The 19,652-nt window shown below is 39.3% G+C and overlaps 1 protein-coding gene across 6 annotated transcripts in view; it reads right to left on the bottom strand.

The window, feature by feature from the left end:
• YAF2 (YY1 associated factor 2) overlaps positions 1-8,823 on the bottom strand; it is an 86,949-nt gene extending 78,126 nt beyond the window's left edge. For 3 of the 6 annotated variants that reach the window (XR_011566600.1, XR_011566599.1, XR_011566601.1), the window contains exons 1-3: positions 8,641-8,823; positions 8,070-8,195; positions 6,151-6,529 (exon numbers count right to left, since the gene is read on the bottom strand). Coding sequence is in view for 3 of the 6 variants with exons in the window: in XM_070789259.1 (XP_070645360.1) it covers positions 6,328-6,529; positions 8,070-8,195; positions 8,641-8,666 (354 nt within the window). In the remaining 3 variants the exon portion in view is untranslated. Of the gene's footprint in view, positions 1-6,145; positions 6,530-8,069; positions 8,196-8,640 lie in introns of those variants that run through there. The other 3 variants (XM_070789260.1, XM_070789258.1, XM_070789259.1) reach the window with 2 other exon arrangements.
• Positions 8,824-19,652: the final 10,829 nt, after the last annotated feature.

Raw genomic sequence — 19,652 nt, 5'->3', positions numbered from 1 at the left:
CAATGAGAGGTATGAACAAAGACACAAAGGCAGGCAAGCTTTGGATGGACTTAGGAGAACGGCACAGAGACTATGCATGTGAGCTGGATCTTGAAGCAGCAGTTAACAATGCAGGCAAAATAACCAATTCTAGAAAGATATCAATGACTAGTTCTTTTAGCTTGATTCACAAAAATTAGAAATAGTAAAGAAGCACAAGATGAGGGAAATTTCTTTTTTCTTTTTAATGTCTGCCTAATCTCTATCAGGAAAGGAGAAGTGGGAGAAGATGAGATGGTTAGATAGCATCACTGACTCAATGGACGTGAATTTGAGCAAACTCCGGGAGACAGAGGAGGACAGAGGAACCTGGTGTGCTAGTCCGTGGAGTAGCAAGAGTTGGACATGATTTAGTCGCTGAAAAACAGCTAATTTCTACAGTTACACAGGTGTCTGCTAATTTGTACAACTGATTTATCTTTAAAAGTAACGTGTTGATAGATAAAACAATGCTACCTCAATCATAAGGTAAAAATTAGTGCCATTTTAATTATAATTAAATTTAATTCATTCCATTGGTTAATTTTAAAGTCAGTACAGTTCAAACAATTGCAAAAATCTGAATTCTAAATTATTTTTCAATTAAACAATCTCAAATATTACAAATTTATGTCCAGTATATTTTAGTTTCTGATAGGCTCTTGACATCAACTATTTTAACTTTGAATATTCAATGGAGAACTTACAATTTAATCGAGTAATAAAAAATACTTGACAATATGTTGTACTCTTTTATGATTTCAGTATAGTCAGGAAGTACTTCTATACTATGCAAACTTCAGTAATGTAAATAACAAGACCTAACAAAAGGGTGTGAGATAATAAACATAGAATTTTCCAAAGTTAAACCTTAAAAATGTTAAGGTATTCATGTACAATATCATCCTTGAAATAATGTTAAAACATGAAACATGTTATATGTCAATACAAAAAATGATACAGCCAAAAATGTACTAAAACTGAGATAAAAGTTGTTTTTTCTCTTGTACACATACATGCTTTTAAGAATGTGTATAAGAAATAAAATATGGTAATAGAAATAAGACATGTGCTAAGCTCTTTGTTTTTATCTGATCTTTGAAATAAACAAATATTGTATTATAAAAATACTATTTCCATGTTTTAAAAAAGTACTCAGAATTACTCATCTCAGTTACTAATCCAACTGTAAAAATAGTGCTTTTACTATTTGGCAAAATTGCAAAAAAATTTTTAAATGCACGAAGGATTAGTATATACTTAACAAATTAAGACAAAATAATCCAATCATATTTTTACAAAGACAATCTCTAAAGTTATTGGAAAAGCAATGCCAGGTGGCAAATAGTAACAAATTTAAAAGAACATTAACAGACAAGGTTTAAATGCCTAAAATGTTCCAAGTACTAGCTTCAGAGATAGCAAAGTAAGATAGTCCTTGTTGGGGAGAGCAAACACCTACACAGTACTGTGTTCTGCTGCGGAAGTAACTATACACACATACACATAAAAAGATACACTGCATCAATATGAGAGTGGGAGTGGGTGCAGGGAGGGCTGCAATCCCACAGGACTTCTTTTTAGAAGCACCATCTGATAGGAATACTTGAGTGCTGATGCAGCACAGGCCTGGCTGGGATACATTGCAAGAACTGAAACCAGCAAGGCAATCTAGACATAGGTTGTCATGGCCTTGAATACCATGCTCAAGAGCTCAACCTTTATTCAGCAGTCACTAGAAAGATCTCAATTTTTTTTTTTAATACAGAGCAATCAAAATAATCCCACAGGTGTCAAAAAAGTGCTGAAGGTAGTAACATTAGCAGTGTTCTGGAGAAGAAATCCATTTGTCCAATAACTCATGAGAGAAATGATAACTGGCTTCTTAACTCTAACAACAAAAACTGTAAAAAGGACAGATTTGAGAAAAAGCCAAAAGAAGACCGGACATGAGGGAGGATGATGAATTGAAATCAAAGTTGAGACAATGAAATTCCATAAAGCTTATGTCCCATACAAAATAAGGAATAGAGAGAAGTCAATTTGGGGTAAGCAGAAGTTAATTTCAAAATGTATTAGGAAAACTAAGAAAAAGGAGTGTTAGAGATGTCAAGGAAGGGGAACTTAAATTTTTAGGAAAGGCTGCCAACATCAAATACTGCTGAGGTGTCATGAAAAAGACTTGAGAATTAGGCTTCTGAGTTTAACACTAGGTCACTAGGGGTCACTAGGTTATATCTGAGAGCTGTCACTTAACTAAGGACAAAAGAAAAGGAAAGAATGCTTAATGAAGGACATCTACCGCATACAGAAACCCAAGGTAGTAAAACTCTACGCCAGCAGTGCATAAATATTTTGGTCCCAGGATCTCATTATACTCTCAAAAGCTAAAAGAGCTTTTGTTTATCTAGCTCTTATCTAAACCAAGAAATAAATTACTACACTGAAAATAAAAACAGAAAAATTTATATATTACTTCATTTTAAAATATTTTAATATATTTTTATGAAAAAAAACTATATTTTCCAAAACAAATATAACTTTGTGTACTTGTGTATTTTTAATGTACTCAACTATTCAGCTTAACATAAGACATCTGGATTGTCATAATGCCTCTTGCATTCAATTTTGTGCAATGTGTTTTTTTAAGAATATGAAGAAAATCTTGACTCCCACAAATTTGTAGTTGAGAAAGGGAGGCATATTTTAATAGCCTTTTCAGATAATTGTGGATATTCTTCCATACGTACATAAAAACACAAAAAGGAGTTGTTTCTCAAAGGTTAGTTGCATATGAAATCTGGAACCACATCAGGGAAGTTTTCACAGGGTTCCCTTAAAATCCACTGGTTCTTTTATACTTTGAATGGATTATCTATGTATGGTTTTATAACATAATACACTGGTAATTGGGAAATACTGGTTTAGTGAGTTATACAAATCTTCCAAATGATAACAAACTTTATGATAAAGTATCAGAAATTATATTTGTTGATATAACCATCCAATCTCATCTTTAAAGTACTAGGAAGCTCTTAAACTCAATATAGAGGTTACAAGTTTTCAAAAATTTTCACTTGAAAGCTCAGTTTTCTTCATTGGCAACAAATACCATCAATTGTTTTCCTTGAAGTGACAGACTATGTTCATTTTTGAGAAAATATCTAATGAGTATCCAAGTCTGAATAACCACAGTTTGCTAGGTATTCTCTCAAATAAAAACAATATTCTATCAAAAAAGCTAGTTCTGCTCAAAACTCAAACAACTACAAAAATGCTTTCCCGTGAATCAACCACATGATTTTGGTATGCAGCAGGAATGCCTTACTTGTACTTCCCAGTTCATCAGACAGAATATTTTAAAAGACACGAGACTTTCTAAAATTAATCATTTTCATTGCTTCATGAAGGATATTCTAAAGTGAAACTAGCATGATTTTTACAACATGTGCATGGTGGTGAAATTACGATGAATACAGCAATGTGGTGCCACTGAAGAGCTAGCAGGTTTGGGTTTTTTTTTATAATTTTATTTATTTATTCTTGGCTGTGCTGGGTCTTCACTGCTGTACAGGCTTTTCTCTAGTTGTGGCAAGCAGGGGCCTCTCACGGTGGTGGCGCCTCTTGTGGTGGCTCCTGGGCTCTAAAGAGCTCTAGTACTCAGTAGTTGTGGCATATGGGTTTAGTTGTTCCAAGACACGTGGAATCTTCCCAAATCAGTGACTGAACCCGCGTCTCCTGAACTGGCAGGCAGATTCTTAATCACCGAGCCACCAGCAAAGCCCCAAGCCAACAACGTTACCCAGCATTAACTCTGTACCACCACCTCAAGTGTCAACACAGTGAAAAAGGCAAGTAACATCTTAGAATGATTATGAAAATTGTTTGGAGTTTACAGACTCCCTAAGAAGTCTTTAGGGACTCTTGGTTCACACTTTGAAAACCATTACTATCCAAACACTAATCACTTTTTTAAATTTCTCTGTAAACAAAGAACCATGTGGCTACTCTAACCCAAGATGTAGAGAAAATAAGCCAACCTCTTAGAATCAGAAGTCTATGAACAATATAACTGTGTGGTGGGAAAGGTTCCTCAGGTAAGGGAGGCTCACAACTCTGCATTTCTGAAAAACACACTGCCTGAGATGGTCCTCAGTGTTTTTCTCCACATTCTCACACAAGAGTCTAGATGAAATCTGTGCCAAGCCTCAAATTAGAAGACAGAAAGCAAGCATGACAACAATGACACTGAAAAGATTTTTATCAGATGATAACTGGTTTAAGGTTTCTTCAAAAAAATGTGAATTTTATCATTTACTTCCATTTTATAGAAACTAAATCACTCTTTTTACCAACAGTCAAATCCTAACCATAATGCTGTATTTAATTATAAACACTGTTTTTTTAAATAAGAAAATTTCACCTCTTCTGCTTACACATTAAGAATTACTAATACGACCTCATGTATAGAATTGGGTACAATTCAAAGTGTTTCTGAACTGACAGCAAATCATAAAGTTTTATAGAAGAAACAAGTATCTATTTTGTTCACCACTGTAAGTCTAGTACCTAGCTCAACCCCAGGACAAAATAAGATGTTCAGTAAACATTGCTGAATGTTGAAGTGGTTAAAAATAAGAATTCATGGTTAAACTCCTAGTATAACACCTAGTGCTCTTGCTAATACATGAAACCTTTCTCATCATTCTTGTAACATCTCTGAGAAACCCAAAGGAACTAATACAATTTACCCTCAGAAAATACAACACTACCTATTATACTCGAAATTACATTTGAAAGCCTGCTCTGGGCTAGGTGTTTTTAAGTATTCATTTAGATCACAGTTCAAAACCAAATAGCTCTATCAACTTTCATTTTCAAATATCTACAATCTGAATTAAGCATTAATTTCCATTCCTATATGAAGTGACAATAAGATACCACTCTAACTCAACATATTGATTGTACTACCTCACACACGCTATGCTACTTCTTTTTCTCTGATAATTCAGAATTGTTCTTGATTTTTTAAAGTTTCTTAGACTTATATCTGAGACACTATTGCCTTAAAAGAATGAAATATAAAGATAAAGGAAAATGTGTAGCACTTTTAATAGTAATTGTCACTGTAACTTCTTCGATTTTTCCTGTCAGACTGACATTTGTCATTGATTTTCTTACAAAAGCACAATGTATAAAACTTTCAGTACTGGAACTATCTAGTTATTTAGAGTTTAGATTTTTTTTAAAAAATTAATCAAATTTAAACTAACTAAGGCCAGCAAGTACAAAATTGCAATTCAATTGGGGAAATGGCATACATTTAAAGAAGCTAACAATTTAGGAATTGAAGTTACTTCAAATCACATTTCATCTTAAAACTCTGCTATGAATATAACCCCATTTTATTTCATACAGCTACTCTGCAAAAAAACATGACTTACCAGGGATATTGTCAAAGGAAAAGATCTTCTGTTGCAATATAAAAGGATTTGAACTAGATATCCTTTAAACAAAAAAGACTTGCCAGAAAGACTTTAAAGGGAGACCACAGACTCCATCTTCTCTGGAGGTTTAAAAAGAAAAGTTTTTCAAATGTCTGGGATTGGCTTAGACATGGCCTCACATTTGGCAACTAAGACAGAATCAGTTCAAAGATCAGTCTGACCCAAGGGACTGAAGTCCCGTCTGTCAGTCTCACAAACAAGTCATTAGGAAACTGCCTCCTTCTGCTTTGCAGCTATCCAGTCCCTGCCTTGGTAATCGCCAACCTCATTCTTGAAATTACCCTAACTGCTAATTAACATGTCAGTCGTAGAGAATTATTTCTTCCAACTACTGAAACTTCTGCTCCTGAGTATTATATAGTCCTTTAATTCTGTATTTCTAACACCACCAGAGAGGCAAATATTTTGTGGTGCAATCAATATCTGCCCTATTAACAATGCCCTGTTCCATTGTTCTCTCCAAACATGGATTCCACTCTGCATTTCAGAAACAGTGGGAGAAAAGTAACAAATAACAGAGAAATTAGAGCTCTTAGGTTTAACTTAGGGCCAAAATCAAAAGAGAAGAGACAAATTCAGAGAGAGGAAGGAAGAAGCTGAGAGGGTCGTAGTGTAGAACACTTACTTTTAGGAACAGAGTGTCCCTTAGACTTCTGGTGAGTTGCCCAGAGCCTCTTCAGTTTCAATCCAAATGACAATGCTTCTCTGAGTCCTTCTCAAGAAATGTTTCCACCACTAAAAATTGGATCTATAAGAGCTCAGATGTACTGGTAAAAAATGTCAGGGGCCCCCAACGTGGGCCTCAAACCTCTTTTAAACTAGGCCCACTTCTCTGTCCCGGGCCAACTCCCCTGTGCACTATATTCCTTCTTCTTCCAGGTGCCAGGTATTCGGCCTGTTTCTTCTCTTCTGAGCTGCCACCACCTACTCTATTTCTCAGGGTTCCTCTAACCCCAAGACTGGCTGTGGAGTAGGACACCAGCTTCCCCCCTTCCTTGCTGTCCCTGCAAATAAACATATAGGCTCTTCTAGTTTCAGTATTTTTCTAATGGCTACAAGAACATAGAAAGGGAACAACAAAAAGCAACAATACTGTACCAGAGGTTAAGATTATAACTGTCTCCACATTAAAGTTCCTGCCTTTTCTTAACATTGCTTATTGAGCATTTAAAACAGTACAAAGTACTGCATAGATAAACAAATACAATCTAAACCAAATCAAACCTTATATAAACTAAAAGGTATAAAGATACTTTGCTTTTCAAAATACTTAAATCACGGGTCCAAAAATAGCTACCACATTCATTTCAGCAAATGGTGCTTTTTCCTTTTTCGTATGTTGTTACATTCCCTTGAATTTAGTAGTTGTTCGAAAGTTTGCTTTTTAAAAGATATCAGAAAAATATTTAACAATTTATTGAATTTAATGAGACTATACAAACAGTATATTATGGTTTACAAAAAGACAAGTATGTCAAAAGCAGCTAGCTTCAATAAGCAAATCTTAAAATTTAAAGTTTTTATAACCATTTATGTCTTTACATTTAAAATTTAATTAGAATCAAGGTATCTCGTTTTTAGAATCATAACTTCTACTGAATATATTCCCCCAAGGTTAATATCATATAGCCCTTTTCAAAAGCAACAGTATATTGCATTCGTATACTCATGATAATTCACTTTCCAAGAAACTTTAATCAAAAATATATGCCCTCTAAATATCAGGCCACAAATCACAGCAACCAAGTGCTGGCAGTTCAAGAACGTCACTGACTTTGAATCTCCTGAATGATCGTCTTTATCCACTTAATACACCTAAGTGGTTTTTTAAAAGACTGTTATCATGCTGTAAGCTGACAATGAAATAAAGACTGAAAATAGGCAGAGATCATTTTATCTCATTTGTATAGTAAAATAAATTGCCATTTAATCAAACTAAAGATATTCAGATACTTTCAGGAAAAATGTGTCCCTGTGACTTGGGCTCACCTCCAACTATTTATAAAACATTAAAGAACTGAGATTTAAAACACTACACAAATCCCTGATTTGACCTTTCCAGAGTCTATATTTAAAAAGGAAGCTTAATCTATTGTGTATTCTCTAATCAGATACTTTTTTTGAGGAACGAAATTAAATTACATCGTTTGCTCCTAAAGAGGTTTTCATGATTTTTCTGATTCCTACACACTATCACAACAATGCAGCCAACGTTATTTCATCCAGAGAATGTGGTGCGGATGGGGGGGTGGGGGTGGCATTACATCCAGCGACACAAATTAATCGCGGCAGAGCTAATGCCTCCCTTAAATAATTTAGTCTCTCTTGGCAGCAAAAAACATTACAGCCTCTTCAATTACCCTCACCGCAAAGCATTGCTCGGGTCGTGATCAATCTGACCCAGTTCCTATCGCGGCCACCACCTCAGTCTCGCCTCGGCCCGCCGGGTCTGCCAATATCCTGGGAGGGGACGGCGGCCGCAGGGGCGTCCTCGGCGCCGGGACCCCGGGGGCTGGCGGCGCGCGGGGCAGGCCCGGGACTCACCGGGTGGAGGTGCCCTTCCGCACATCGCACATCATGCACTTGAAGGCCTCGGCGCTGTTCCGGAAGGTGCAGACGCTACAGTCCCAGTAACCCTCATCCGAGGACGGCTTCGGCTGCCGCTTCGGCCTGCAGGACATAACCCGGACACGACGCGGCGCGGGGTCACCAGCGGGCCGCGCCCGGGCCCCGCAGCCGCCCCCGCCCCGCCCCCAGCCCCAGTGCCGCGACCCCCGCCCCGCCGGTCCCCGGCGCGCCAGGCTCTCGCTCGGAGGGGGAGGGGAGTCAGGAAGGCGGGGGCGCGAGCACGGCCGCAGCAGTAGCCGCCGCCGCTGGACACCCGGGGCCGCCGCTGGACACCCAGGGCTGCCGCTGGACACCCGGGGCCGCCGCCATCGCGGCTCCATTGTGGGGCGGCCGGCGCCGGCCCTTCACGCGGCAGCGCTCGCACAGCGGCGGCACCGCCCCCGTTCTCGTCCCGCTGCCCCGGCGGCGAGCGAGGCGGCCGCCCGAAGCCCGGCGCAAGGGCCCCGCCGCCTGCACAGTCCGGGCCCCGGGGCCCGGGCGCTGTTACCTGGTGGGGCTCTTCTTGTCTCCCATGACTTGGCTACAAACGCACGCCGAGAGTCGCCGCCGCAGCCGCTCTGTTTGTCAATAAGGAGGATAATAAGCCGGGCGGAAGCGGGCGGGGGAAGAGGGAGGGAGGGGGTGGGGAAGGCCGCACCGCCGAGCTCCGGAGCCGCCGCCGGATCCCACGCAGCCTCCAGCTGTCGGGGAAACTCCTGCCTGGGCCACGTGACCCGCGCCAGCCAACCAGCGGCCGCGCCGGAGACTTCAAACGCGGCCAGCGCGGCCCAGCACTCGCGGGGAGTTCGCTGGCGGCGGCGTAGGGGTGGCCGCCGCAGCCTCCAACGCCGTCGCCACCTCTCTGCCCCGAGCCGCCTGCTTCCCTTGGGCGTCCCCCGAGCCGCTCTGTCGGGGTTATCTTGTGCCATCCCGCCGGAAGCCTGGGCCGAGGTGGGCCGGCGTTCGGAGGTCATCTCAGCTCCGGACCAGAGAGCGCGGCCGCGGTCTCCAGGTAGAACCGCTTTCCGGGCCTGGCGCGTCTCGGCGCGTCTGCCCAGCCCGAAGGATCCCCGGGGACAGGCGGGAGCCAGTGAGCGCCATTGCTAGGTGCTTTGAGCCACTTGGTTTTGTGCACACGAATGCTCTACCAAGTAAGGATTGTTGCCCTTACTCCGGAGGAAAAGAAACTGAGGCTCAGGAGAGGTTAGGTGATTTCCTCTATATTACATAATTAGAAAAGGATAAAGCTAGGACTCTAACCCTGGTTTAATTGCAGATGCGCTCTTCTCGACTCCGAGGCCTCTACAGTAACTGCTTCAAAAAAAAAAAAAAAAAAAAAAACAATGAAGAAAACACTCATAAGACCTTTTTTCTTCTTTTTAAATAATGAGCTTGATATGCCCTGAACGTTGTTAAGGAAAGAACACTTTCAGAGGGTGGGATGAATGGAGAGAGTAGCATGGAAACATACGCACTAACATCTGTAAAATAGAGACCCAGTGGGAATTTGCTGTATGACTCAGGGAACTCAAACCGGGGGTCTGTGACAACCCAGGAGGGTGGCGTGGGTGGAGTGGAAGGAGAGAGGGAGGCTCAAGAAGGAGGGGACATATGTATACCTGTGGCTGATCCATGTTGATGTATGGCAGAAACCAACACAATATTGTAACTATCCTTCAATTAATAATAAATCAAAAAAAAAAAAAAAACACTGTCCTCCCAGGTCTGATTTTACTTCAACGTACTGGATGCCCTCCTGGACTCTGGCAGTTGCCATCCAACTAGTCTCTGAGCTTCAGCCCCACCTCCTCAATCTATTCAGTAATTCACAACCAGTTTAAAAATAAAATTTTGGTAACATTGTGTCACCTCGCTGATCAAGAACTTTGCTTAGGCTCTCAGACTTGGCCTAATTAAAAAGAACAAACACTCTTTAGCACTATGTGCAGGCACTTTGTAAATCTCTTTACACAAATTCGTGTTTTAAAGGTCTGGAAATTTACACATTTGTGACTATGCAAATGTTCTCATCAACTAGCCTAACTACATTTGAAAGACAAGGAATTTAGGGACCAGGTTAAATGTTTTCTTTAATGAACTGGCCAGGTTAGAGCTCAAATATCCTGTCAGTCTTTCACCAAGTCATGTTTTCTTTCCTTTTTCAATTGAAGTATAGTTGACTAACAGTATCAATTTCAGGCTGCAGCATAGTGATTCAATATTGTTACAGATTATACTCTATAAATTGTTACAAGATAATGGTTATAATTTTGGGTACTATACAATATATCTTTGTTGCTTATCTATTTTATACATATTAGTTTGTTAATCCCTAATTTGCCCCTCCCTGCTTCCCTCTCCCCTTAGGTAACCACAAGTTTATTTTTTGTGTGTCTGTTACTTTTTGGTTAACCAAATGAGGTTTACAGTTTACAGCCATTTCTGAACTTATTGCACCACCTGTATTTTTGGCAAGCATCGCTTAAAATTCCCACCTCGATGCAGAAACCCAGGAACTATGAGGAAGGCACACAAGAGATCTAAGGCCTAGTCTTCAATCTCTTGGTAATACAATGGGTAGATTTAGGTAAGTCATTTCCTTTTTTCCCCTCTGTGAAATAAAGGGGTTAAAATTATTATCTCAATTCAGGTTCCTTCAGCTCTAAGGTATTGTGATTTTTTAAGTTCCTCAACTGGATGGATTATCAATGAGCTTAACAAAAACTGGCCTACTTGCAAAAGATGGCAAGATGGCAACAAAGTATTTTTAAATCAAAAGAAAAGCAAATGGAGCAAAAAATCCCCAGTGCTGCAAATCACCATTTTGCTAGAATATAGCATCCACCACTATGAAACCGTACTTCCCCCGGTGGCTGAAACGGTAAAGAATCTTCCTGCAATGCAAGAAACCTGGATTCAATCCCTGGATCGGGAAGATCACCTGAGAAAGGCATGGCAACTCACTCCAGTGTTCTTGCATGGAGAATCCCATGGACAGAGGAACCTGGCAGGCCACAATCCATGGGGTCGCAAAGAGCTGGACACGACTGAACGACTCACACACACACTATGAAATAAACTTCATCTCTGATTCATAAACTCAAGAAGTGTAGGAACATTTATTTATTGTCTTTATCATTGCATCTAGGATAGTCTGACACGTAGTAGGCAGTCATAAATATTCTCAGAACAAATACATTCACCTGTGTCACAATTCTACAATGAGGTATTTTTTCATACCAAGACTTATAGCCTGTTATGCTGAAATTTACAGCAGCCCTTCAAACTGTACTTTACAACTTTGCCAAGTAGTCCTTATAAAATAACCAGAAATTCATTTTCTGGGGAGGACCAAATTGTTGAAGTTTACTAATGATATACCTTTTTAAAATTAAAGTGATCCCTGGATTCCCTGGTGTGGTCCAGTGATTAGGACTCCATGCTTCCACTGCAGGTGGCCCAGGTTCAATCCCTGCTCAAAGAACTAAGATTCCGAAAGCCACATGGCACAGCCAAAAAATTAAAATATCCCTGGATCATTGATATAATAATATTAATTTCCATTCTGTTATGCTTCCAAGAATGGTGAAGACTGGAGAAGTTACTGAAACTCTGTGTGGGATCCTGCACACAGGATTCTGTTCTCTGCGGAGGTGGATAAAAAAGATTGAGTGCACTGGCTTTCGATCAGAAACTTGACCTTGGATCCCAGAGCCCCCAGGATGTTCTGATGAATTTTGAGCTTATACCATAAGACAAGCATAACAATGACAATACAAAATATGTATTAAGGTTTTGTATATAGTTATTAGGCAACAGGAGCTAATAACTGAAATGAATGCCATCTTGCTTATCAACTGGAATTTGAGGGAAAAAATTGTATAAATTAGGCAGAAATAAGCTAGAAACCCTTCCCGAAAGAACTCAAAGTATAACAATAATAAGCTACAACTGTAAAACCAATCATACTTTAAAAGGTTGAAACCAGAAGGGAAAGAGACACGTGTACCCCAATGTTCATCGCAGCACTGTTTATAATAGCCAGGACATGGAAGCAACCTAGATGCCCATCAGCAGATGAATGGAAAAGAAAGCTGTGGTACATATACACAATGGAGTATTACTCAGCCATTAAAAAGAATACATTTGAATCAGTTCTAATGAGATGGATGAAACTGGAACCTATTATACAGAGTGAAGTAAGCCAGAAAGGAAAACACCAATACAGTATACTAACGCACATATATGGAATTTAGAAAGATGGTAACAATAACCCGGTGTACGAGACAGCAAAAGAGACACTGATGTATAGATCAGTCTTATGGACTCTGTGGGAGAGGGAGAGGGTGGGGAGATTTGGGAGAATGGCATTGAAACCTGTATAATATCATGTATGAAACGAGTCGCCAGTCCAGGTTTGATGCATGATACTGGATGCTTGGGGCTGGTGCACTGGGAAGACCCAGAGGGATGGTATGGGGAGGGAGGAGGGAGGAGGGTTCAGGATGGGGAACACAGGTATACCTGTGGCGGATTCATTTCAATATTTGGCAAAACTAATACAATATTGTACAGTTTAAAAATAAAATAAAATTTAAAACTTTTGAATTAAACAAATAAATGATGTGTAAAACTCAAAAAAAAAAAAAAAGGTTGATAGGTTTTTGTTTAGTTGTTGGTGTTTTTTTGGTATTTTGTTGGTTATAAAAATTATATGTTATCAGTTGCATTAGCTTCTAGGGTGCCAAGATAAAATACCACAGACTAGGTGGCTTCAGCAGCAGAAAGGTATCTTTTCACAATTGTGGAGGCTGGAAGTCCCGGTGTCAGCAAGGTTGGTTTCTTCTGAGGTCTCTCTCCTTGGCTTTCAGATGGCTGCCTTCTCTCTGTTTCTTCATGTGATCTTCCCTCTGTGTATGTGTCCTAACCTCGTCTTCTTGTAAGGACACCAGTTATATTGGAATAGGACCTAAACTAAGGACCTCGTTTTATCTTAATTACCTCTTTGAAGACCCTGTCTTCAAAAACAGTCACATTCTGAGGTACTAGGAGTACTTCAATGTGAATGGCAGAGGTGGGGGCAGAATTCACCCCATAACACCAGTGAAAAAGTTCAGCAAAGATTTTTTTAATTAACATATCCAGCACATTCTTGTAACACTGCTGGTACAGCCTCACAATCCTCATCTGAAACCCTTAAAGCCTGGATATGTTTCATAAATAATATATTTGGGATTTTCAAAAGTATGTTCCAAATACTGCATAATTACCTAATACTCCACGTGAGTTCTGAAGCAGTAACCTATAATCAGATGCATTAATGTTTCTGCAAAACATAAATATTCACACTAAGTGGGAAAATAAAGTCTATAAGTTACCTCACATCAGTTCTACTCAGGTTTTACTGCTGAATGATTACAGATCAGGCAAAATGTGAAAATGCTCTCAATTTTCAATGCTTTTTGATTACAGAATTGTGGACAAAGGAATGTGGATCTGTAAGAATTTGCAGATGAATTCAGATTGAAAAGGTGACTCATTCTTTCATTCCTAAATGCTCAGTGGTCCTGCCTTGATTTGGTTGCTGAAATTTGCATTAAATTTTACTTTTGAACATTGAAGTACTAAGAGGTGAACTCAATAGCATTCTCGGTTGAAGACATAGTCCTTCCTACCCTCACAGTGTTCCAGCAATACAACTTTCCCTTCATAATCAGGATCCATCTCTCCATCCAAAAAAAGCTAATCTGCTGGTTCAGAAGCATGGAGAGCACTGAACATCCATTCTGGCAGTTTCATCTTCCAGTCCAGTAAAAGAACGATTGTTGTGGTCCCTGATAGAAGCATTCCTATCCCAAGAATCAAGATCTCCAGATCTTTAGAGTTTGATGTTAGGGGGATGAAAAGCAGAAACTCTGCAATCAGGATTTTAGGTATAATAGTGAGAAGAGCCACTCCCCTTCCATCCTTTTTATTCCACTCTTTAGTCTGGCTATGGGAAGGACTGTACCACGTCCTGGGCTCCGATTCAGAGCATGTGCTGCATTTTAAGATGTAAGATGTGGATAATAAAAGATGGGAGATAAACCACATTTTGGATGTTGTCTTCAAACTGATTGAATCTTGAGTAAGCCACTCCACTGTTCTGTCAGGCCAGGTACTTAATCAGAACCAGTGTTGTACAGAATAGAATGAAAATGAGTAAGACGTTTTATGAGTCCATGGATGGTGATGCCAGCAAAAGCAGGTAGGGCAAATCTATAATATGTATGTGTGTGTCTGTATGTATAACCCAGTGAAAAAATTTCTGTCCTCTTCCATGAGGGAAGTAGTCCAGTGTACTCAACAGATAGCTGGCTTGTCCCTCCAAGAAGGATATCAAATAGAAGACCAAGTGTTGGTTTATGCTGTTAACTAGTTAAGCACTCAGTGGTAATTTGGTAATTCAGCTAATTTGTAGTAAGGCTACAAGGTCTGCCTTCCTAAATAGATAATATTGCTGAGCCTGTGCAGAGCCTCATTTCAAGACATATGACCACTTTACACATGGGTCCATTAAGAAAGCATTGGGGTGGCTGTGGACAGTGGCTTACAGACATCAAGAGAGCATCACTTTGTCCCCCTGATTATTGAAAGCCTCCTCTTCAAGTGATACCCTTTGATAAATATTTGCATGGAACAAATATCTTTACACCCTGTCTGTGTTCTGCGAGAGCCATTCATATACCTCTTCCCCAGACCTTCTTGTATCAATATTCCAATCTTGTCTTCTCCGAGTCCCTGACAATCCAATCCAAATGTTAGCAAGTGCTGGTGAATCACTGAAGCTCCATATTTCTGATCGTGTTTCAGTTCAGATAACGTGGGCATTCAAATGTGTTGCTCTCAATTATGCTCATTAAAAGAATTTCCCCTCTATTACTGCTCTCCAGAACTATCTCTCCACTGGAACTATAATGATGCAACCATGTGCCTGGATGCCAGCAAATCATGAAGAACCATTTGGAAACCAGTCCTGGATTTGTTATCTTCCTACTGGATAAACCAGTGATAAGAAACTCCCACAAGGCCATAAGTATAGGTTGAAGGAGAGGAAGAATCATTGTTGAAGAACTCCTCATGCAATTACTTATGTCTTTCATCTTTGTTCAAATCCAATATCTTATATGATAATAGATTTCTGCCAAGCACACTCAACCTCATCATTTGGTGGTCCAAATAACACTCATTTCATAAAAGGAAGCTCAGTTATTATGGTCACTTGATGTTCCATGGTTAGGCATTCAGTCTCTACCCACAACTACATGGCAAGATAGGAGCTCTTTTTAAAAAGAATAATTATCTGAAATAGAGAACATGGATTTTTTTCCAAAGCCCTACCGATCTGCACTGTGACTTCCTTTTGGTGCAAAGAATATCTGCTTACCTCATAATAGGGTCAATTTTAATATGTACAGCTATTTGAGTATTAAATATTAATATTACCGTTCTTACAGATTTTTTGTTAAAAATCTTTTTGTTTGGGGACTTCCCTGGCAGTCCAGTAGTTAGAATTCAATGCTTCCATTGCAGAAGGTGTGTGTGCAAATCCTCATCAGGGAATTAAGATCCCACAAGCCGTGTGGTGTGGCACAAAATTTTTTTGTTAAAAATGTGTGCTTTGGTCTTCTGGTCTTCTTCAGTTTTCTCTTTTGGTTTCTATTATTCTCATTAATTTATGTTCATTTTTCCTTCACATTCCTGTTGTGTTTTTTCTTTTTGTTTTCCTTCTTTTGTTTTCTGCAGATATTGCCTTTTCAATTGACCTTTTTCAAGTTTTCCTTTTTTATTTCAGTTTTCTATTGACATACTTTCTTCTCCTAAACCAACTCCACTTTTATCTCTGTATTTTCTTATCAATTCTGTTTTATTAGTGCCATTTAAGTTTTTAACACAAGACTCTGGGATAGGTTTTTATATTTATCCTTATTGGTCTTACTGAAATTTTTTGGAAAAATTTACAGCCTATGAAAAATTTCCCTGATAGCTCAGCTGGTAAAGAATCCACCTACAATGCAGGTGACCCCAGTTCGATTCCTGGGTCAGGAAGATCCACTGGAGAAGGGATAGATTATCCACTCCAGTATTCTTGGGCTTCACTTGTGTCTCAGCTGGTAAAGAATATGCCTCCAATGCAGGAGACCTGGGTTCGATCCCTGGGTTGGGAAGATCCCCTGGAGAAGGGAAAAGCTACCCACACCAGTATTCTGGCCTGGAGAATTCCATGGACTATACAGTCCATGGGGTCACAAAGAGTCGGACACGACTGAGTGACTTTTACTTTTCACTTTCACAGTCTATGAGAATATTTAATATGGTATGGTTGGATTAGTTGTTGAGAAGACCGTAAATTTGATATTCCTAGAAACCAGAGGGTTCAAAACTGACATCATCTTTGTTAACTGCAGTCATATGTGCATGCATGCTTAGTTGCTCAGTTGTGTCCAACTCTTTGCAACCCCATGGACTGTAACCCACCAGGCTCCCCTGTCCATGGGATTCTCCAGACAAAAGTACTGGAGTGGGTAGCCATTCACTTCTCCAGGGGATCAAACCTGGGCCTCCCACATTTGCAGGCAGATTCTTTACCGTCTAAGCCATCAGATCAGATCAGATCAGATAAGTCGCTCAGTCGTGTCCGACTCTTTGCGACCCCGTGAATCGCAGCAGCAATTGCAGTCATACTACATCACTAACTCTGTTAGGTGCCCTCACACGTCTTCACCTTCAATATGAGAGGAGTGCAAGGAAAGCAACTCCATGTGCATATCCTATAGCCAAGCAAATTAATGGCATTCCATTTATTATAAAAAGGATCATGGTAATAAACTCCACAGTTGTAAAGATTTCATCCTCAATTATATATTACATAATTTTATAGAATTTCCATATAAAATACAGTAATTATAGAGCTACACTTAGAAACTCTAATATAAAGTCAAATATATTTTAGTCATGTTTTATTAACATATTTGACCCAGAGAAGTCTACTGTAACGTATATGAAAATTTTATTAAGTACCCCAAATCTTTCTGCCAATAACATAAACATAACTCAAACATTACTAGTCAAAGTAATATTTCCCTGAGATATCACCTTAGAGACAGATGTTTAAGGAGAATTTTCAATCTGTTGTCACATATATCTTCATAAGAAAATGAATTAGCATTAGTTTTTGCAATAATATGAATAAAAGTCCAGCCATTCTTGCAAGGATTTCTTGAAGCAAACACATTGCCACTTAAACAGTACATTTCATTAGCACATTATATTCTTTAAAAAAAGTATGTTGGTAATATATTTAAGTAACATATTTTAGAAGTTATCTATTGCTTGACGTTTCTCAGATTAAATGCATATTTTTAAAATATTTTTTTGGTTACACCAAGTCTTCATTGCTGTAGGCTTTCTCTCATTGCAGCGAGCAGGGGCCACTCTTCTTTGTGGCGTGCATGCTTCTCACTGTGGCGGCTTCTCTCGTTTTAGAGCACAGGCTTTAGGCGTGTGAGCTTCGGCAGTTGCGGCACACTGCCTCAGTAGCTGTGACGTGGGCTTAGTTGCTCCGTGGCATGTGGGATCTTCCCAGACCAGCGATCAAACCCATGTCTCCTGCATTGGCAGATGGATTCTTAACCACTGTACCACCAGGGAAGTAAAGATTAAATATATTTTCAAAGTTTAATGTGAATAAATGTTGCCAATAAGCAAAACAAAACCGTTTGCTTAACCAACGGTTAATAACAATATCTATACAGCCAGTTTGCTTGGATTCAAATTCTGGCTCTGAAACTCAGTAGCTGTGTTACCTTAAATTTACCTAACCTGTCCCCCAGTTTTTACATTTATGAAGTGGAGTTAATAATATTAGGTATTTATAGGATTATAATGCAGATTACACAAGTCGATTGTTTAGAGTCCCTTAGAAAGGATGTATGTGTGTATGTTAGTCACTCAGTTGTGTCCAGGTCTTTGCAACCCCATGGACTGTAGCCCACCAGGCTCCTCTGTCCATGGAATTCTGCAGGCAAAAATACTGGAGTGAGTAGCCATTCCTTTCTCCAGGCGATCTTCCTGACTCAAGGATTGACCTCAGGTCTCCGCATTGCAGGCAGATTCTTCACTGTCTGAGCCACCAGGGAAACCCTCTTAGAAAGAATGCTATTAATATTCTTTTGAGGTAGCTTAGCAGAATGGCTAGAGCCAGACTAACAGTTGCTAATCCCAGCTCTACAATTTACTGCTGCCTGCATAACATTGGACAAGTTATTTAACCTTTTTGTACCTGAGTTTCCTCATCTATAAAATGGGAATTATGCTAATACTTGCCTCATAGAATTACTGTGGGTTGATATATGTAAAGTTCTGTGGTGAGTACACAGTAGACTCAATATGAACATTTCCTTTTATCATCAGCCCTTGCCCTGAAAGCCAGTGAGGCTTGAAAGCCCTAACAACTTGGTGAATTTTAGGCAGTCCATCCTCCCTGGACTCACTGAAGACCCCTGTGTGGTAACCAGGTCAAACACCAGGATTTCTTCTGTTCAGGGTTCCCTATGCCCTTCCAAGCAACTAGAAGTTGATAGATAATAAAAATTATCCATCTTTTGGATTAAAACAAGGAGAGAAGTATACAATCAGTTGAAGGTTGTAAGATATTTGACTTGGTTGTGGATTTCCTACTCTGGAACTGCTTTTTATCTAGTTGATTTTTGGTATCTAAATATAAGTCAAATTATTTATCATTAGGCTTCTCTGGTCCTCAGTTTTCTTGTAAAATGAGAGGATTGTACTCAAAAATCTCTCGTGTCCCTTCCAGGTATAAAATTCTAAAATTCTAGCATTCCATCCACACATGGAGTCTTAGTTGCTATTTGAATCAAGTCCATAGCTCAAATACCTCTCGTTGGTAGCAGCTGCCTAAACACTTGGTCTCTACAAATCCTATAATTTCTTATTATTATGGAGAAAAATTACCAAAGTTAACTGGAATGTTTATCATGATATGTATTTCCATGACTAAATTGCTATAAAACTCATGAACTATTTTGAAATAACAGAATTTTATAGGTTTGAAAGTTTCTAAAGTCCTTCCAAGCATAAATACTAAGTTTAACTGAGGATATGTATATGTATATCTGTATATATATATGTATATATATATCCTCAGTTATATCCTCATTTCAAACACACATATATGTTCTTCATACAGTTAATACATTTACAAATGCTAGATGTCATCATTTTAAAAAAGCAGTCTTGTCTTAACTTGTTTTAACACAAGAACTTTGTAACAGTTTATAAAGATAGAAACCTCTGATTATTTAAGAAGCATATACAAGTCCTTGATTCTAAACTGACATCAAAGCATTTCTGTGTGATAAGATGTCCAAGTAAGAGTTCATTGTATATGATGTCATGCCAGTTGCTAGGAGGATAAGCAGCTTTACTTTGATGGTTTTGAGTTTCCACATTTGCTTTTAG

This window comes from Bos indicus, chromosome 5, assembly GCF_029378745.1.
Source record: "Bos indicus isolate NIAB-ARS_2022 breed Sahiwal x Tharparkar chromosome 5, NIAB-ARS_B.indTharparkar_mat_pri_1.0, whole genome shotgun sequence".
In the NCBI taxonomy this organism is placed as follows: Eukaryota; Metazoa; Chordata; class Mammalia; order Artiodactyla; family Bovidae; genus Bos; species Bos indicus.
The sequence above is the reverse complement of the archived record's forward strand: the minus strand, read 5'-3'. Positions and strand labels throughout refer to the sequence as shown.